Source organism: Capra hircus, chromosome 22 (assembly GCF_001704415.2).
Source record: "Capra hircus breed San Clemente chromosome 22, ASM170441v1, whole genome shotgun sequence".
Lineage (NCBI taxonomy): Eukaryota > Metazoa > Chordata > Mammalia > Artiodactyla > Bovidae > Capra > Capra hircus.
Window position 1 is genome coordinate 55,328,651 of NC_030829.1, and position 21,405 is coordinate 55,350,055.

General features: G+C 48.0%; 1 protein-coding gene across 7 annotated transcripts in view; it reads left to right on the forward strand.

The window, feature by feature from the left end:
* ATG7 (autophagy related 7) overlaps window positions 1–21,405 on the forward strand; it is a 269,786-nt gene that overhangs the window by 34,105 nt on the left and 214,276 nt on the right. For all 7 annotated transcript variants that reach the window (XM_018066978.1, XM_018066977.1, XM_018066973.1 and 4 more), the window contains 3 exons: window positions 200–277; window positions 4,046–4,162; window positions 5,492–5,641. In XM_018066978.1, the coding sequence (XP_017922467.1) occupies window positions 200–277; window positions 4,046–4,162; window positions 5,492–5,641 (345 nt within the window). The remainder of the gene's footprint in view (window positions 1–199; window positions 278–4,045; window positions 4,163–5,491; window positions 5,642–21,405) is intronic.

The following is a 21,405-nucleotide window of genomic DNA, read 5'->3' on the forward strand; positions in this document are numbered from 1 at the left end:
TGGGTTTCCTCCCTGATACTGAGACCCAGCAAGAGAGAGGATGCTTCTGGACTTTCCTCTGTCTCTGCAGGGGGCCCAGGATGAGTGTGCTGGGCCTGTGGGCAGGAAGGCGCACTGCCCCGCAGCTCCATGTGCTCCTGGGAGGGAGGCGGGAGGAGACCCCCGGGACCTGCCTTGACGCTGCTTCTCCTCCCGGCAGATCTGGGAATCCATCAAGTCGGGGGCTGCCCTGGACAACCCCGTGCTCCTCAACAAGTTCCTCCTCTTGACATTTGCGGTAAGTCTGCGGGCTCGGCGGGGTGTGGACTGTGGACTACCCCGGCCAAGCCCAGGGCGCTGGTGGGACAGGCTGCTCTCTTCTCTCAAGTCACGTCTGCTAAACAAATCCTTGGGTGCTTGGTAACCCGGTAGTGGCTGGCGTTTCTCACTGATGCAAGATTAATTCATTCTCCTCGATCACGCTGGTGGCTGTTGCCTGGTTTATGTGATAGGGAGACCCAGCTCTCGTCATTTGAGGACGTGACAAAGTCCAGTTCCGGGAGCTGGGTTCATCGCTGCTAACGTCTTTAAGTTCAGCGCTGCAGAGCTCAGTTGCTGGGTCCATCGACATAAGAAACAAGTGGCAACTCGAGGATCTAAGCCATCCCTAGGTGACTTCTAGACGAGAAGGGGGTCACCCTGCATAGCTTGTCCACACAGCTGTGTTGCTGTTGTTTTTTTTTAAACAAAGAAAATGTTGTATGTAAGTGAGATCTAGTTAAAGTGAACTTTAAGGGCGGCTTTGAGGAGAAGAAATCACATTGGGGGAACACCTGCTGCCCAGGAGAGCAGGGGGAGGGAGCCTTGGTGATGGGAAACATGGCAGAAGGCGAGGGCTGGTTGCTTTTAATAGAAGTGCCAGCCCACACACACGCGTATGCACGTGTATACACACACATGCATGCGTGTGTCTCCATATATCTCCGCAGAAGGCTCGTTTGCCCTTTATAATTATGTTAACATTATAGTGTTCTGTCAAGTGTGTGTTCTACAGACCTTTTTACATCTCGGTTGTTTTCAGTATTCGCTATTTTATTTTGCTTTTGACCGTGCTACACAGCATGTGGGATCTTAGTTCCCCAACCAGGGGTTGAACCCACGACCCCTGCACTGGAAGCAGTTTGAACTACTGGACTGCAAGGCAAGTCCCCAGTATTCACTGTTATTTAAAAAAAGTTGCACTGAACATTGTCAGCCACACTGATTTTCTTTTCCCGCTTATTTCTTTAGAAGATGGCCCACTGGAGTGGGCATGTAGACGCACTGATGTGGACACGCATTAAGTGCGCTGGTTGTTCACCCCAGCTTTATCAGCTCCGGGTGTTAATCCTCTTCCCTACATTTTTCTTTTCTTTTTTGGTTTGCCAAGATATAGGTCTTGCCTTCCTTCCTCCCCCGTGAACTTGTCCTCCATTTCTTCCTCCTGCTGCCTCTTTGATGCACCACCCGAGGCAAAGGGGAGAGAGAGAGAGGATTCAAACTGGGGGTCATACCCAGAGTGGGGGGCGGTGGGCCTGGGGGCCTTGCAAGGAGCGCGTTTCCTAACAAGTTAAAGTGCTTTCTGTGTGTCAGTGGCAAGATAGAAAAACGCCAGATACTTCAGGGGATTACTAGACACAATTTGGCATTGATATTTTATAAATTGAGTAATTTTGTAAGGATAAATAAAAGCAATGCTAATTAAAGTTTTTTTTTTTTTTTTTACTTTACCATCAATAAATCTTCTGTATTAAGGGTTCTAGCTAGTAAAATCTAATGGACAACTTGCGTTTAACGAGAAAATAGCATTGGATCTCATTTAAAGTTTTAAGGCATCTCTCAGAGTCATTATGTGAGTTGGCCGTGTTGCCCTTTCTAGTGAGTATTCTTAGCCTGCGTTTGAAAAAAATTAAAAAGTCTCTGTCTTTAGAAACCCGTCAGACATAAAGAGCTTTATGTTTGATGTAATGGAGGTCTCTTGTATCCTGAAAAGCATCCTAAGAAATTCAAGCCTTTTGACTCTTGAAGATGACCTGATAAGAGCTTTCAGAAACTGCCAAGGCCTTCATCTTGAATCGTTTAACCTTTCGCTAAAGATCAGTTATGACAGATCATTTAAGCACGCGGAAGAGATAAAAATCTCTAGAGGTGTTTTCCTTTCCTTTCTGTTCTTTCTAGGACTCCAAGGTATAGACACTTCATTAGTTTCCATTTTGCACCTTGCGTTGCTGTTGTTAAAGGGAATTTGTCCTTAGTTGACCAGTTCGTGACAGAAATAAAGACTGTGGAAACTATAATGACTAGTCTTTTTCATCTGGACATGTGTTTATGTATAAGTTTGTTTTTAAAAAGTCACCTAAGTATGACCCCATTTGTTTGGAAAGTCCAGAATAGGCGAATCTATACAGACTGAATGTAGGCTAGGGGTTTCCAGGGGATGAGAGTGAGGTGAATGGACAGTTTCTGTGAATGGTATTTCTAACTAATAAACCACTGGGGAGTTTCTGCTATTGGGGTTTCTTTTGGGGGCGATGAATACATTCTGAAATTGGTGGGGATGGTGGTACAGCCTTGTCAGTATACTAGAAAACCGCTTAATGTGCTTTGACATCTGTAACACGGTGACTCTTTTCGGCTTCATTGCCTTGTGTGGGCTCTCTCTAGTTGCAGCGAATGGAGGCTCCTCTCTTGTGCCCGGGAGGTGCCCGGGCTTCTCACTGCAGTGGCTTCTCTTGTCGCAGAGCACACGCTCCCAGGCATGTGGCCTCAGCAGTTGTGGCTCCCGGGCGCTAAAGAACTGTCCGGTAGTCGTGGCGCTCACGCTTAGTTACCCCGAGGCACCTGGGATCTTCCCAGACCAGAGATCAAACCTGGGTCCCCTGCATTGGCAGGCAGATTCTTACCACTACGCCACCAGGTAAGTCCAGTTCGGTGGCCTTTATGGTGCCTTAATCGTACCTCAGTGAGAAGTCATCAAGCATCCGTCCCCTCCTGATTCCTGGCGAGATCCGAGAGGAAATGTCAAGTAGCGACATAAACTACAAAGTGGTCAGTGGTAACAGGCTGGTGGGGAAGCTGTCGAGTACCCACATAGCCACAGGATCCTCCCACATGAGTGACTCAGGCCACATCTGCTACAGAAATTCAGAGACGAGAGCACTGGGCCTGAGTGGGGACAGCCTCACAAGTCACAGGCCCTCTCTCGCTCCCCTGGCTGGGGAGCAGCCACACACACCCCTGAAGGCACGCCCTCTTCTGTCGTCGGTGCACCCTCGTTCTTGGAACCTCTCCTGTGAGGCATCCAGCTACTCACATACTTGTTTCCTCTCTGTTCCCTGCAGTGACTGAGCTCCGTGAGGGCTGGGCTGCATTTTCTTCGTCTTCTTACTGCCGGAGCATCTAACATTTTGCCTTGTACACAGCAAGTGCTTAGTTGTTGACTTGAATTTCACCAGTACGACATTTCTGAAAACACTGTTATATTATCTCAGGTTGTGCATAGCTCGTTCTAATAACTTCAGTAGCATGCTCAGCTCATTCAGTTGTGACAAGAGCAGTAACTGTGGGCAAGTTGTACCTCCACAGATGGCACGCTGCGTACGCCTGGTACCGTGGACAAGAGCTTACATTTTGGAAGTAGAATTCTCCTCTCCTCTCTGCCTCTTAGTATCTATTTTGAAGCTTTCCACCCCTCTCTAGGCTTCAGTTTTCTGTCTATAAAATGGGCAGATAATAGTTACCTCCTGGGGTGATTTTATATGTTAAACAATGATGACAACAAACATCAGTTACTTTTTGGATACCTTCTGTTAGGAAGTGGTTGATAAAATGTGTCTATCCTGATACATTAGTGTGTGATGTGTGGGGACATTTCAGATAAACCCCGGGGTTCTGTCATCTGACAAGCCGGTTTTATCTGGCGTGCGTTAGTTTTTCTGTCTCTCGTAGCTGTTGGGCAGTTAGCGTTAGTAGGCGCGTTTCCGTGTGATCACCGTGCCACTCTGATGTGTTGTCCTGTTTCTTCCAGGATCTAAAGAAGTACCATTTCTACTACTGGTTCTGCTCCCCCGCCCTCTGCCTTCCAGAGAGCATACCCCTCATTCAGGGGCCAGTGGGCTTGGATCAATGGTTTTTGCCAAAACAGGTATCAACAAATAAAACAAAATGCAGATCAAACTGAGTTTAAATGTGCATGAGTGGTTCATCTAGCTCATTCTAAAGGCAGACCTGCCCTTGTCTGGGTGGGGAGGCGGGCTCTGTGGAATCCTCCAGAGGCGGCACTAAGAGCAGACTTCCTTGCACAGTGTTTCGTAAGCGCGTGTGAAGCGTGGTCAGCAGCACTTGTCCAGGTCCTCGTGACCTGTGCTGAGGTGCTAAGCTAGTAGGTCCAGGTCCTCGTGACCTGTGCTGAGGTGCTAAGCTAGTAGGTCCAGGTCCTTGTGACCTGTGCTGAGGTGCTAAGCCAGTAGGGAGGAATTACAGGAACACTTTGAAAGACTGTGGGAATTTGCCCAAGCGTGATCTCCACTCTCAGTGGAGAGAGTCTTTGCAACCAAAGAGAAGACGTCTTCCTTCCTTTATGCCAAGTTGCAGATCTTCTGCGTTAGGGACGGTCCCTGCAGAGCTAGTCCTTGCAGTTTAAGGAAGGTAATAAGGTCATTAGAGGCGGTTCCCAGAACAGCAGTGCAAACCATCAAGCTGGTAGAAGACAGGCCCTCAGCCGCCAAATTCTGATTGTCGTCGAGGCAAATGCTGAGTGTCAAGATGACTTGAATTCATGAAGCACGTGACTCACTAAAGCCCAGAAATCCGAAGCCAGGGAGAGCCCTTGTTAATTAAAAAGCTCATTTGCTAAGATAAATCAAAGGTTGTGGTTCTGTGGAATGAATTTTCTAAGGAGAACTGTAAGTGGGAACAAAAGACTAGGCCTGGGGATTGAGTACTGATGGGTTTGAGGTTTCTCTTAATGGGAACAAAAATGTTCTGAAAGTATTGTGACAAATCGCTATGGACGTGCTATAAACAGCCTTGAATTGTGCTTTGTGAATGAGTCACTTGTATGATAAGTAAGAGAAAGCGTGTCTCAAGGGAGCTATTGAAGATTATAGAAGGGGTCAGGGCAAAATCCATCCGTGGTAGATTCATGCTTGGATATCACAGGCGAGACTTAGTGTCTGGACACCTCTCTAAACCTTTGTGGTGGCATCTTAGGGAATCAGGCGCCATCACGCTAAGGGTGCCGTAAAATATTTGTATGTGCTCCTGTCTGAGACACTCCGCGATGCATTATCTCAGAGTGAGGTGGTATGATTTGGGGCACTCTTAGGTTTGGTTGCTGCAAGAGAGGAACGGGTGTGAGCAATCATTTCCAGTCTTCTGGCCTGAAAGTACCTTTTACTGTATGTTAATTTTTCTCAGTTCAGAGCTAGGTAAGTAGTTGTCTGGAGAATAACTCAGTGTTTCCTGATTTCAGATTCAAGCCCTCGAGCACGCGTATGATGACCTTTGTCAGACAGAAGGAGTCCCAGCGCTGCCCTACTTCCTAATCAAGTATGATGAGACCACGGTGCTGGTTTCCTCGCTCAAACACTACAGCGATTTCTTCCAGGGTCAAAGGACAAAGGTCAGAGAAACTTTGAGAAGCGTTTTATTATCCAGTAAGAAAATCTGATGTTCATGTTACGATAGACCACTGTGAAATTCAGGCTCATTTAGGTGTCTTAAGCCTTCCAGAGGTTTCAGGACATCTCCGCATCTTCACCGTCCCCCACCCCTGCACTTCCCAAATCAGGACCTCCTCCAGGTTTTCTTAGCTCTGTGGCGCCTCAGAGTAATTCTGGATTCCTCACTTCCTCAGTTTTTCTTCCTGGTACACTTTCTGTCTGTGCTTTAGTTCATTGCCAGAGCTACCGCGGCAGTGCAGACTCTGGTCCTCTCGCTCGTGGTCAGTGACGGTCTCCACCCCACAAGGATCTGCCTCAGCCCCGTCCCGTTCCCCGTGCCGTTCACTGATCAAGAGCTCAAGACGTCCTCCTTCTGCCCCCAGTCCACCGTTCCTGCCTCATCTTCCCCTATTTCCCTCATGAGCCAGTGGTCCCGCTGAGCTCCTCTGGTTTTCACCAGACAGTCCCTCTAAGCAAACAGACCCAGAAGTGTTCCTGTGTCTGTCTTTGTCCTCGTGTTGTTTGGGTTTCCTGAAGTAGGTCCTGCCTGTGGGGATGCTAAGAGACTCTCTCGTTGTCAAAGCCCTGAGTCCATGGAGAGGCCTTCTCCTGGTGTTTCAGGTGTGACTTGTCCCCTCTGAGCTCACTGGCCTTGCCCTCGGCCTCCCCCGCCTCACTTCCCTTCTCACTCCCTTGCACACACTATCTTTCATGCTGTTGGACTGTGAGCTGCCAGAGGGCAGGGACCGAGTCCCACACGTATCTGCCTCAACATAGTGGCCAGCCCTCGCCTCAGGCCCTCAGTAAAACTCTTGAATGAGGGAAGGAGTACTGTAAGTGTCTTTTAGATGTGATGAGATAGATAGGAAGCTGTCCTAGGCGTATTAAGACACTGAAAATTAAAAATAAAATATTGATGATGAGTATCATGCAGGTTTGAGATCAAGCGGGAGAGTTTCGGTCGCCATGTAGGTATGTCAGAGCTGAGACGAGACCGGCTGCTCGCTGGTGCCCTGGCTCTTCTTGGCCTGAACTTCAGGTGCCTTTTTTTTTTTAAGTAGATTTTTTTCTTTCTCACCTACACTAGCATTTTCTTTGTCAGAGGGAGCCCTCTTTAGATTGATGACTGAGGGTTGGGTTTTTATTATAATTCTTGCCCCAAGCCCCACTGCAGTCAGGTTTGCAGACCTGTAGCTAACTTAGCGGGAGAAGGCAATGGCTCCCCACTCCAGTACTCTTGCCTGGAAAATCCCATGGATGGAGGAGCCTCGTAGGCTGCAGTCCATGGGGTCGCTAAGAGTCAGACACAACTGAGCGACTTCACTTTCACTTTCCACTTTTATGCATTGGAGAAGGCAATGGCAACCCACTCCAGTGTTCTTGCCTGGAGAGTCCCAGGGACGGGGGAGCCTGGTGGGCTCCCATTTATGGGGTCGCACAGAGTCGGACACGACTGAAGCGACTTAGCAGCAGTAGCAGCAGCAGCAGCTAACTTAGCAGCAGCAAGACCAGCCGTTGGTGCTTCGAGGCCCCGTTGTGACGGCAGATGGGGCAGATCGGCCTGGCTTTGAAAGCGGCTGGACTTCAGGTTGTGTGTGAAGACGTGGTCTTCCCCAGGAGGGCAGCTCTGCCAGAGCAACAGTTGGCAGTTTAAGGGGGCTTTCACATGCTCTGTTGTGTAATAGCTTCGTGATATAGCTATTCTCAGTACCTGCGTTTCCTGTTTTTATTTATTTTTGGCTGTGCCAGGTCTCTCGTCGCTGTGTGCCCGCTGTCTCTGGTTGAGCTTGCAGGGGCCGCTCTCTGGTTGTGGTGGGCAGGCTTCTCATTGCACTGGCTTCTTTTGCTGTGGAGCACTGGCTCGAGGGCCCGTGGGCTCCACAGTTAGGGCGCACGGGCTTAGTTGCCCCGAGGCATGGGGGATCTTCCCAGACCAGGGATCGAACCCATGTTCTCTGCATTGGCAGGTGGATTCTTAATCACTGGATCACCAGGGAAGTCCTGCGTTTTCTCTCTGACACAAATGAGACTCACACGGCTTAGTTGTCTGGTTCCGAAGCCCATGCACTTTCTTCCAGTCCGTTCTCTTGTCGCTGGGGGAGAGGTGGACCCTGCTTGCCGTTTGGAATCAAGTCAGTCTGACTTCCAGTGTTGCCACCTCGTAGGTCTGTGACCTCGGGGGGTGTGCACACCCTTGCGTCACCCAGGTCTCGCTGTCCCGTGGTGGTAACGCTACCACCTGTGTGTGCATGCTTGCTCAGTGGCGTCTCACTCTTTGAGACTCCACAGACTGTAGTCCGCCAGGCTCCTCTCTACCCCGACACTGCTCACAAGAAATGCGACAATGTGGACCAAGTGCCCAGCTCGCAGCAGGTGGGCAGTGCGAGTCCACTTCCTTCCCTCCTCAGCAGCAGCCAGTTTTTAAACCTGAACAGTTCTCTGGTGTCCCCTGTGAAGTGGTTTGGGCGAGTTGGCGAGGCCCCTGACCCAGAGGCCAACCACCACCTGATTCGGACACGGCATCCTTCACTGGGTAAAGGCTGTATCTCAGGAAAGCCTGACATGGCTCAGCGCATATCATGAACACTTCCTGTGAGCCAGAAATCATGAAATATGATTGCACCCGTTCTTGTGGAACCCAAGTCCTTGTAGGAGCGATGAGACATCGACTCGTGGAAAGCTAGCTAGAAATTCAAGTCACAGAAAAGATGGGCCAGCGAGATGACACGGACGATACTTGGTGGTTTGTCTGTGCCTCTGTGTCCAGTCTTGTTCTAGGAAGGATTGCCAGAGGCTGCATAGACTGTGGACTCTCGGGAGCTCCATGGCCTCGCGGCCGACCTCCCTTCTGTGGTCCTGGGTGTCCCATCCAGCCCCGCCGTGCTGCCCAGATGCATGTTCTCACACAGCAATTGGATCGTGTCCCTCTGCTACCTGAACCCCTCCTGTGATTCCTGTGGTCTTCAAGACAGAGTCAGAAAGGCTTAGCGTTCAGGGCCTCCTCAGACCTGGCGCCTGCCCATCCCTCCCACCTCGCCTTCAAAAGCTCCCCAAACTGTGCCCTCCAGACGCCCCTGCTGCCCTCGTCTTCTCCCCGTCTTGCCGCCCTCGGTCACGCCGGCCAGTGTTCCTCCTGCTGCTGGCCAGTATCTCACCCCCTCCCTTCCCAGTTCACACCCTGGAAGCGCTGGCGCGGTCCGGCGCTGTTTGACACCCCTCTTCTGTGTGCTGGTAGCGGACTGTCTCTGGGCACTGACTGGGCTTGCGCACCATCGCTGGTTTGCCGCAGGTCATCTCAACTGGGATCCCTGATCAGCCCGGAGCAGCGGTCACACCAGACCATGTAACACCCCACAGCACATGCTCTGCCTGTAGCGTGATGCCAGGTACTTGATGGGCACATGGTTTGTGCGTGAATTTAGAGAGGAGAGAGCTGCTGATCCTCGTGGACAAGCACGAGGCTGGTGAGCACGGAGACTTCCCAGGAAAGCAAGGCTGGAGCAGAGCCCTGAAGGCATGAGAGCTTCCCTGGTGGCTCAGCTGGTACAGAATTCAATGCGGAAGACCTGGGTTCGAGCCTGGGATGGGAAGATCCCCTGGAGAAGGGAAAGCCTACCCACTCCAGGACTCTGGCCTGGAGAATTCCATGGACTGTCCATGGGGTTGCAAAGAGTCGGACACAACTGAGCGACTCTTTTCTTTCTGGAGACATAATGCCTGTGAAACCCAGCTCTCACTTCACTCGAGCCCATTCCTGCCTCATGGTGTGAACCCTGTTCACTTGCTTTCACATGGTTCCACTTTCTCTTTCATGTTCTTTGAGTCATGAACTTTCCTTGAAACTTTTTATCCTGTTCTTCGAGAAATAGGCGTTCTTTTCGACATGCATTCCTGCCTTTGTGCTCCAGCTTCCTGTTTTACTCTATTTCCTGCCTCCTTCTCTTAGCAGGGACTTTGACCCTCGAGAAGCCCCTGCTCCTCTGTGAGCCCTGCCGTGGTGCCTTCACACAGAAGCTGGAGAGCGCTGGAATCCCCCCGGGTTTCTCTCCTTTGAGTCTGCTTTCTCTTCTGGGAAACCTGGCGCCCACAACCCTACTGACCACCGTCTCCAGCCTGAACTTCCCTCTGGATCCTGGCCTGCATTAGCCAACCCCCTGCCTGCCTACTCCAGCACCTCGAATTCAGTATGTCTGAGTTGACCTCAAGGTCTTCACCCCAAGTCTGGTCCTCTCCTGGGCATCGCTGTCTTGTAGCGACACTGTCATCCATCCGGTCACGAGAGCTGGGAATCTGGGCAGCCAGCTGGCCGCCTCTCTATCCTCTACCAGCACCATATCCGTGGATCTCACCTCCTAAACTTCTCTCTGTCTGCCGCCTCTGCGTTTCTTCTGCCACCTGCCCAGCCTGAGCGTCACGGTCTTTCATCTGCTTTCCCACGGTAGCTTCCCAGTGGGCTCTGTGTGCCTGCTCAGGCCTCCCTCCAGTCCGTCCCCGTATCACTCCAGGAAGTCCCCTGAAAAGCAGATATGATCATGTCACTCTCCAAATGAGGTGGAGCAATGCTGTCTCTCCTGTGTTCTAAGAACCCAGGTCCCCCGTGTGGTATGCAGAGGACCCCACGTGGCCCAGGCCCTGTACGGATCTGGCCCCGGGTCCCCCGTGTGGTGTGCAGAGGACCTCACGTGCCCCGGGCCTGTGTGTAGCTGTCCCCAGTCCCCATGTAGTGTACAGAGGACCCCACGTGCCCCGGGCCTGTGTGGATCTGTCTCTGGTCCCCCGTGTGGTTTGCAGAGGACCCCACATGGCCCAGGCCCTGTGTGGATCTGTCTCTGGTCCCCTGTGTGGTGTGCAGAGGACCCCACGTGGCCCAGGCCCTGTACGGATCTGGCCCCGGGTCCCCCGTGTGGTTTGCAGAGGACCCCACGTGGCCCAGGCCCTGTGCGGATCTGGCCCCAGCTCCCTTGGTGCTCCCCTCAGAGGTGCTGACTTCCCTCCCCCTGCAGGGCTCATGCCTGGAACTCCTGTCTCCTTTCTCTTCTTCTGCCTCTCCTCTCCCCACCCCTGTACCTCCTCTCTTCCCAGTTTCTTCAGAGTGAAACTTACTCATGATTCTTGGAAGAAAGTTCCCCCCACCCCTGACTTCCGTAAAATGGTTTATTCTGTCCACAATGGGTTCTCATAGCACTCCATTTACTGAAAATCTTTAAATCTCCTGTGCAGTTTTTAATGACTCAGATTATACTACCTTCTGTTTTATTTTAGCATAATATTAAACTGTGCATCAACATCCTTTTTAATAAATATGTATCATCATGAATTTCTCAAGTTCCAGGCATTTAGGTCTCTCGTAATTCTTCACTATTAGGAGCTTCTTTATGCATGAAATCCCACCCTCGCTGCCCTCCTCTTTGTACTTTGAATTATTTGTTTTCTTAGGAAAGATTCTAGATGTGGAATTACTAGGTTAAGAGGCTGGGCGTGTTAAGGTTTATCCTCAGTTGTGTGCTGGCCGATGTCTGACGGCAGGCTCTTGGGGTGGGGGGTGCTGTGCTTTCATGGTGTCTGCTTATTTCTGTGGCCTCAGCTCTCTCACTGTGGCCCCCCCAACTCTTGGGCTTCCAGTGTGTGGAAGTCACAGGCTACGGAGCCAGGAAGGGCCAGTACCTGGTGGCTTCCCCGCCTGTGGGGCCAGCTCCCGCACTACTGCTTCTGGTGACTCCTGCCCGCACTGCCGATCTCCCTCAAGCTCGCAATGCTCCCTAAGCAGCACCGAGTATTATATGCATTGGGCTGGCTGAAAATGGGCTTTGTCGAAGCTCTTTTTGCCCTCCAGTGTGGGTCCCGGTGCAGCTCTTCTGGGTTTCGTGCTGATACAGCCTCTAACGCTGCTCCACTGCCCATGGTCAGGGAAAGCTTGCTTGACTGAGTTTCGTTCTTTCTCCAGAACAGGTATTCGAGATTGAATGTTTGGGAAACGTTTTGTCATTTTGACAGCGTCAGCCTTCAGTTCTCGGGTTGTGAAATCTTAGGACAAGAGCATTAGCAAAGGAGCAGTACTTGGTCTGCTGTTAGTTAGAGGCTGTTGCTTCATTCAGCGATATCTACGTCTTGGTCTCCATCGGTGACATCGCCACGCATGCGATCTCGGAACTTTTTTCCTATTCTTTTAAAACACATAATCCCCTTTGTGCATTTCCTGTTACATCGAGCGTGTGGGTAATAGATAGTCATTTGTCAGTTAAGCATGTTTTATGGCAGTGTGAAAATTTCTCCAGACGCTCAAGTTGGCAATTTTGCCCTCTTTCTCTTCTCATGTTGTACTTTTTCAGCAAATTGCTGGGTGGATGGTAGCCAGCTCATCACTGAACAACTTCAATGAATTATATGCTCTCAGCCAAGGAGAAAGGATCATTTATTTCATAAACCTTCTAAATAGATTTTTTTTTTGCAGTTACATTTTGTTTCTTTCTGCTGAGTTCTCTTGTAAAAGGAAGTGATTTGCCCACATTCACACAATGAATCTGTGGCAAAGCCAGTTCTAGAATCCAAATCTCCTAGCCAGTGGTTATTTCTGACTGCCATTTATGAAGTCTGTTTACCCAAATAGTTAAACTGGCTTGCTCAGCCTCGTTTGGACTGAATCCTACAGTGATTAAGCTTGCAGGTTTGATTCCTAAAGCAATGAAAGATTTTGGGGTCACTTTTGAATCATCAGAGGACTATTTCATTGTGTTCAGCCTGGCGTCAAATGGATTCTGTCATCTTCCTCTCTGTACGCTTCCTCTTTATACTTATGTGTGCCTCCTGTGGGTAGAAGAGTTCCTTTAAAACAGATGTGAGCTAACCTCTCTTTATGAATAAGTGGTCAGTTTCTCTTTAGTGGTTCATTCCTTCTGTATAGCTCGTTTTTAGGTCAGGTTGCTCCAAGAAACTTATTCCTGGTCTTATCTAAAAGGATTTTTTTTTTTCTTACTACCTTCCTGCCTGGTTGTCTTTGTATTTAGTGTCAGAAATAGGCTCATTTTTTGAAGTTAAGCATCCATTTGTACTATCTGATGTCACATTCTAGTTTATATAATTTAAATATCAGTTAGTCTCAGCTCTACAGTTTCAGGTGATGACACCTAGACCCAGAGAATATTTGATAAACTAGAACTTATCCCCCTTTTTCTCTGCCAGCTAAGAAATGATGGCTTTGAAGCTGAAGGCAGATGACTGACGGTGATAGACTGAACTGAACGGAGAGGTCGATGGATTTACGACAATGGAATTTTTGTGGTTTTGGTTCTCGTTGGTTGCGTGCTTCTCTTATTCTCAGTCTCTGAGCCAAGTGCAGATGAGAGTGGCCCTACAGATGAGAAATTTAGGCACAGAGATGTCAAATTGCTGAAGATCAGATGAGAGTAACTCAGAGCCTTTGATAACAGCCCAGGCTTATGGAGTTGTATTTGAAAATTGAAATGCAGCATCTCTGTATGAATGGCATTTTCTGGATTGATATGTCTGGGTTCTTCCCAAATAAAAATTGAAGAGCCTTTAGACACCAGGTAAAATTGAACCTTAATATAGTCTTATGTTGTTTTGTAACCTATATATGTTGTTTGTTTTTTTTTTCTCTCTCTCTCTCTTCAATGGCCTATAAAGAGCTATAATTCTGGAGCTAGAAAGACTCCTTTGAGGTGAAATGATTTTACCACTTCATTTTACAGGCGAGGGAAGACCTTCCCAAGGTCTTAGAATCAATTAATGGCAGGATTAGAACCATACCCACTGGGCTGTAGCCGGTTCTTTTTTTTTCCCCCGCCATCAGGCCATTCTCTTCTCTAAGCTGTTTCAAATGTTACAGCCGTTGAATGCCAGCTTCTCCCTTCTCCCCGCTTTCTTGCTGGATAAAAGGGTGATTAATGCCTTCGGTAAATTTTTTAAAGTGTGCGGTTGAAGCGAGGATGACTTATTAAATGCAGTCAGCCTGACAGATGCCGTCCATCACAGTCTATATGGGGGAATGAAATAGAGTTGCCCCCATGGTAGTGATGACCAGCTGGACAAGCAAAGCTCCAGGACGGTAGCATCTCCATTCAGAGAGCGTGCATGGTGGGGCCACCTCCTCAGGGTGCTCATGCTTCTCATAGGAAATGGTCTCTCAGACCATGCCCTCACTGTCTCACCCAGGAGAATCCCAGGGTTAAAACATCACCAAGTGGAGAGCCTGTGATGCTGAGAAAGGGAAGAGTTCCAGGGAGGAACTAGCCAGGTACTTGTTCCCTTCCTAAGTCATGCCCAACTCTTTTTTGACCCCTTGGATGGAGCACACCAGGCTTCCCTGTCCATCAGCATCTTTCGGAGCTTGCTCAAAGTAATGTCCATCGAGTCGGTGGTGCCATCCAACCATCTCGTCCTCTGTAGTCGCCTTCTCCTCCCGCCTTCAACCTTTCCCAGCATCAGGGTCTTTTCCAGTGAGTCAGTTCCTCGTATCAGGTGGCCAAAGTATTGGAGCTTCAGCATCAGTCCTTGTAATGAACATTTAGGATTGACTGGTTTGATCTCTTTGCAGTCCAAGGGACTTTCAAGAGTCTTCTCCAACACCACAAAAGCATCAATTCTTTGGCATTCAGCCTTCTTTATGATCCATCTCTCACCTCCATACATCCTCTAGCCTGGTACTAGGGGTGGAAAATTGAATACAGTTGATGTTGCCTCTTGAGAAACCTATATGCAGGTCAGGAAGCAACAGTGAGAACTGGACATTGAACAACAGACTGGTTCCAAATAGGAAAAGGAGTACATCAAGGCTATATATTGTCACCCTGCTTATTTAACTTCTATGCAGAGTACATCATGAGAAACACTGGGCTGGAAGAAGCACAAGCTGGAATCAAGATTGCCGGGAGAAATATCAATAACCTCAATATGCAGATGACACCACCCTTATGGCAGAAAGTGAAAAGGAACTAAAAAGCCTCTTGATGAAAGTGAAAGAAGAGAGTGAAAAAGGTGGCTTAAAGCTCAACATTCAGAAAACGAAGATCATGGCATCTGGTCCCATCACTTCATGGCAAATAGGTGGGGAAACGAAACAGTGTCAGACTTTATTTTGGGGGGCTCCAAAATCACTGCAGATGGTGACTACAGCCATGAAATTAAGACACTTACTCCTTGGAAGGAAAGTTATGACCAACCTAGATAGCATATTCAAAAGCAGAGATGTTACTTTGCCAACAAAGGTCCATCTAGTCAAGGCTATGATTTTTCCAGTAGTCATGTATGGATGTGAGAGTTGGACTGTGAAGAAAGCTGAGGGCCGAAGAATTGATGCTTTTGAACTGTGGTGTTGGAGAAGACTCTTGCGAGCCCCTTGGACTTCAAGGGGATCCAACCAGTCTATCCTAAAGGAGATCAGTCCTGGGTGTTCATTGGAAGGACTGATGCTAAAGGTGAAACTCCAATACTTTGGCCACCTCATGTGAAGAGCTGACTCATTGGAAAAGACTCTGATGCTGGGAGGGATTGAGGGCAGGAGGAGAAGGGGATGACAGAGGATGACTGGATGGCATCACAGACTCAATGGATGTGAGTTTGAGTGAACTCTGGGAGTTGATGATGGACAGGGAGGCCTGGCATGGCCCGATTCATGGGGTCGCAAAGAGTCAAACACGAGTGAGCGACTGAACTGAACTGAACTGAACTGATGCTAATAAGTTATTGGTTTTCTGCCAGCCACCTTCCTCCCCTCCCTCCTTTAACCCACCGTTTCACCACCCCTTCCCCCTGCTCCTGCTCCCTCTCTTCCCATCTTTTCACCATTCACCTGCCTTCATTCGGTATGTGCTGTGTATCTGTGAACTCATCATGGAGACCTGGAAGCTACTCCCTGCGCGGTAGATGCTCACTCTCTTCTTCTTCTCTAATGGCCTTTATCTTGGAATAGTTTTAGATTTACAGAAAAGCTGAAGTATAGTGCAGAGGCTGCCCTCACCCGTTTTAGTTTTCTCTGGTGTCGTCACCTTACATTATCGCAGTACACTTGTCAGAAGTGAGAAACCACCGTTAATGCATAACCATTAACTCCGCTCTGGAGTCTGTTCAGATTTCACCAGTTTTTCCATTAGCACCCTCCTTCACGCCAGGATCCCATCCAGGAGACTGCATTCTCTTGTCATGTCTCCTCCTCTGGTCTCTAACAGTTCCTCAGACTTCTGTTGTTTTTAGTGATCTTGACAGTTGTGAAGAGTTCAGTTATTTTGGTCAAATGCCTCTTAGTTTGGGTTTGTCACTTGTTTACTCATTCAGTTCAGTTCAGTCGCTCAGTCGTGTCCGACTCTTTGCAACCCCATGAAGTGCAGCACACCAGGCGTCCCTGTCCATCACCAACTCCTGGAGTTCACTCAAAGTCATGTCCGTCGAGTCAGTGATGCCATCCAGCCATCTCATCCTCGGTCATCCCCTTCTCCTCCTGCCCCCAATCCCTCCCAGCATCAGAGTCTTTTCCAGTGAGTCAGCTGTTTGCATCAGGTGGCCAAAGTAGTGGAGTTTCAGCTTCAACAGCAGTCCTTCCAATGAACACCCAGGACTGATCTCCCGTTGGATCTCCTTGCAGTCCAAGGGACTCTCAAGAGTCTTCTCCAACACCACAGTTCAAAAGCATCAATTCTTCAGCGCTCAGCTTTCTTCACAGTCCAACTCTCATATCCATACATGACCACTGGAAAAACCATAGCCTTGACTAGATGGACCTTTGTTGGCAACGTAATGTCTCTGCTTTTTAATACACTGTCTAGGTTGGTCATAACTTTCCTTCCAAGGAGTAAGCATATTTTAATTTCACGGCTGCAGTCACCATTTGCAGTGATTTTGGAGCCCAGGAAAATAAAGTCTGACACTGTTTCCACTGTTTCCCCATCTATTTGCCATGAAGTGATGGGACCGGATGCCATGATCTTCATTTTCTGAATGTTGAGCTTTAAGCCACCTTTTTCACTCTCTTCTTTCACTTTCATCAAGAGGCTTTTTAGTTCCTCTTCACTTTCTGCCATAAGGGTGGTGTCATCTGCATATTGAGGTTATTGATTTTTCTCCTGGCAATCTTGATTCCAGCTTGTGCTTCTTGCAGCCCAGTGTTTCTCATGATGTACTCTGCATAGAAGTTAAATAAGCAGGGTGACTATATACAGCCTTTTCCTATTTGGAACCAGTCTGTTGTTCCATGTCCAGTTCTGACTGTTGCTTCCTGACCTGCATACAGGTTTCTCAAGAGGCAGGTCAGGTGGTCTGGTATTTCCATCTCTTTCAGAATTTTCCACAGTTTATTGTGATCCACACAGTCAAAGGCTTTGGCATAGTCAATAAAGTAAAAATAGATGTTTTTCTGGAACTCTCTTGCTTTTTTGATGATCCAGCAGATGTTGGCAATTTGATCTCTGGTTCCTCTGCCTTTTCTAAAACCAACTTGAACATCTGGAAGTTCATGGTTCACGTATTGCTGAAGCCTGGCTTGGAGAATTTTAAGCATTACTTTACTAGTGTGTGAGACGGGTACAGTTGTGCGGTAGTTTGAGCATTGTTTGGCATTGCCTTTCTTGGAGATTAGAATGAAAACCGAACTTTTCCAGTCCTGTGGCCACTGCTGAGTTTTCCAGATTTGCTGACATGTTGAGTGCAGCACTTTCACAGCATCATCTTTCAGGATTTGAAATAGCTCAACTGGAATTCCATCACCTCCACTAGCTTTGTTTTAGTGATGCTTCCTAAGGCCCACTTGACTTCACATTCCAGGATGTCTCTCTCTAGGTGAGTGATCACACCATTTTGATTATCTGGGTCGTGAAGATCTTTTTTGAATAGTTCTTCTATGTATTCATGCCACCTCTTAAAATCTTCTGCTTCTGTTAGGTCCATACCATTTCTATCCTTTATTGTGTGCCCATCTTTGCATGAAATATTTCCTTGGTATCTCTAATTTTCTTGAAGAGATCTCTAGTCTTTCCCATTCTATTGTTTTCCTCTATTTCTTTGCATTGGTTGCTGAGGAAGGCTTTCTTATCTCTTCCTGCTATTCTTTGGAACTCTGCATTCAGATGCTTATATCTTTCCTTTTCTCCTTTGCCTTTCACTTCTGTTCTTTTCACAGCTATTTATAAGGCCTCCTCAGACAGCCATTTTGCTTTTTTGCATTTCTTTTTCTTGGGGATGATCTTGATCCCTGTCCCCTGTACAACGTCATGAACCTCATTCCATAGTTCATCAGGCACTCTGTCTCTCAGATCTAGTCCCTTAAATCTATTTCTTACTTCCACTGTATAGTCATAAGGGATTTGATTTAGGTCATAGCTGAATGGTCTAGTGGTTTTCTCCACTGTCTTCAATTTCAGTCTGAATTTGACTATAAGGAGTTCATGATCTGAGCCACAGTCAGCTTCCAATCTTGTTTTTGCTGACTCTATAGAGCTTCTTCACGTTTGGCTGCAGAGAATATAATCAGTTTAATTTTGGTGTTGACCATCTGGTGATGTCCATGTGTAGAGTCTTCTCTTGTGTTGTTGGAAGAGGGTGTTTGCTATGACCAGTGCATTCCCTTGGCAAAACTCTATTAGCCTTTGCCCTGCTTCATTCTGTACTCCAAGGCCAGATTTGCCTGGTACTCCATGTGTTTCTTGACTTCCTCCCTTTGCATTCCAGGCCCTGTAATGAAAAGGACATCTTTTTTGGGTGTTAGCTCTAGAAGGTTTTGTAGGTCTTCATAGAACCGTTCAGCTTCAGCTTCTTCAGTGTTACTGGTTGGGGCATAGTCTTGGATTACTGTGATATTGAACGGTTTGCCTTGGAAATGAACAGAGATCATTCTGTTGTTTTTGAGATTGCATCCAAGTACTGCATTTCAGACTCTCTTGTTGAGCATGAGGGCTACTCCATTTCTTCTAAGGGATTCCTGCCCAGAGTAGTAGATATAATGGTCATCTGAGTTAAATTCACCCATTCCAGTCCATCTTAGTTCACTGATTCCTAGAATGTCGATATTCACTCTTGCCATCTCCTTTTTGACCACTTCCAATTTGCCTTGATTCATGGACCTGACATTCCAGGTTCCTATGCAATATTGCTCTTTACAGCATCGAACCTTGTTTCTATCACCAGTCCCATCCACAGCTGGGTATTGTTTTTGCTTTGGCTCCATCCCTTTATTCTTTCTGGAGTTATTTCCCCACTGATCTCCAGTAGCATATTGGGCAGCTACCGACCTGGCAAATTCATCTTTCAGTGTCCTATCTTTTTGCCTTTTCATACTGTTCATGGGGTACTCAAGGCAAGAATACTGAAGTGGTTTGCCATTCCCTTCTCGGTGGGCCACATTCTGTCAGACCTCTCCACCATGACCCATCAGTCTTGGGTGGCCCCACATGGCATGGCTTACTTTCACAGAGTTAGACAAGGCTGCAGTCCATGTGTTCAGATTGACAGTAGGCACTGAGAGAGGGGATCAGAGGGCAGACATCCTGAAACTGCTTATGATTAAATGGGGTTATATCAGTTGGGGTTATTTTTGAAAAGAGTGCCCCAAAGGTGAAGTGCCCTTGTCATCACATCATGTATTAGCTACCTGAAACTCACATGACGTTCCTAGTGGTGTTAAAATTGATCACTTGTAAGGTAGAATTGGCCAGGTTTCTCCACTGTGATATTGTTCAGTCACTAAGTCATGACTGTTTGTGACCCCATGGACTGTAGCACGCCAGGCTCCCCTGTCCTTCACTATCTCCTGGAGTTTGCTCAAACTCATGCCTGTTGAGTCTGTGATGCCATCCAACCGTCTCATCCTCTGTTGCCCCTTCTCCTCCTGCCCTCAGTCTTTCCCAGGATCAGGGTCTTTTCCAGTGAGTTGGCTCTTCGCATCAGGTGGCCACAGTATTGGAGCTTCAGCATCAGTCCTTCCAATGAATATTTAGGGTTGGTTTTCTTTAGGATTGACTCGTTTGATCTGCTTGTTGTCCAAGGGACTCTCAAGAATCTTCTCTAGCACCACAGTTTGAAAGCATCAATTCTTCAGTGCTCAGCCTTCTTTATGGTCCACCTCTCACAGCCATACATGAAAAAACCATAGCTTTGGCTATACGGATCTTTGTTGGCAAAGTGATGTCTCAGCTTTTTAATATACTGTCTGGGTTTGTCATAGCTTTCCTGCCAAGGAGCAAGCATCTTTTAATTTCATGGCTGCAGTCACCATCTGCAGTGATTTTGGAGCTCAAGAAGATAAAATCTGCCACTGTTTCCATTGTTTCCCCATCTCTTTGCCATGAAAGAGATGCCCGTGATGGGATCAGATGCCATGATCTTGTTTTTTGAATGTTGAGTTTTAACCCAGCTTTTTTACTCTCCTGTTTCACCTTCATCAAAAGGCCCTTTTTAGTCTCTCTTCACTTTCTGCCATTGGCGTGGTATCATCTGGATATCTGAGGTTGTTGATATTTCTCCTGGCAATCTTGATTCCAGCTTGTGATTCGTTCGGCTGGTTCCTTCATGTGATGTACTCTGCTTATAAATTAAATAAGGAGGGTGACAGCATACAGCCTTGACTTACTGCTTTCCCAATTTGGAACCAGTCTGTTGTTCCATGTCCAGTTCTAACTGTTGCCTTTTGACCTGCATACAGATTTCTCAGGAGACAAGTAAGGTGGTCTGGTATTCCTAGCTCTTTAAGAATTTTCCAGTTTGTTGTGATCCAGAAAGTCAAAGGCTTTGGCATAGTCAATGAAGCAGAAATAGATGTTTTTCTGGAATTCCCTTGTTTTTGTAATATTCAAAACTATCCCTACTATTTTTCCTTTGGGAACGAGTCACTAAGTTGAGCCCACACTCAAGGTGGAGAGGGATTAAGCTCTGTCCCTGGAGGGTCTGTATCTACATATATTGCTTGGAAATCTTCTGTAAGGAAGACTTGTCCCTTCACTTTCAAATATCCGTCTCATCGTTTATGTCCTTATGGACTCATGGGTTCTCATTTGGGTCTGGGTTACAATCCAGTATTGCGTTCTTTGTTTCCCTGCTCACCTTGTGCCGGCCTTGGCCACTGAGCGCTCCTTTCAGGTGTGTCTGGCGCCCCTTGCCATGCCCCTGGCCTCCTGCTCACTCAGCACTTGCTAGCTTTCTGGTGTACAGCGTGCTCCAGGCTCATCTTCCCTGCTGTGCGTGCTCAGCCACTCAGTCGTGTCTGACTGTTTGTAACCCCATGGACTGTGGCCCACCAGGCTCCTCTGTCCACGGGATTTCCCAGGCAAGAACACTGGAGGGGGTTGCCGTTTCCTCCTCCATCCCTTCCTCATGCAGGGATTGAACTTGCTTCTCCTTTGTCCCCTGCATTGCAGGCGGCTTCTGTACCAATGAGCTATCAGGGAAGCCCTTTTTTTCCCTCCTCTAGCCCTAGGATTACCCATGTGTCCAGCGAGCCCCTATTCCTTTTACTGGAGAACAATATTTAGAGATTAAGACCTCAGTGTCTTTCGGAGGAAAGAGACAGAAAATGTGAAAGGTGTCCTGTATGATGTGCAGAGGGATCAGGAAGCAGAGAAGACAGGGTGACGACCTCCTCTGGGGACCGTCTTCATCAAAAAGAAGAGCTTTCTAGATGGAGATCAGGGGGAGCTGCAAGCGGGAGGAGTGGGAGGAGAGGCAGGTGAGCAGCGTCGAAGGCGTCTGGCTTTTTAGTTTGGTCTGACTGTGCGCTTATGTACAG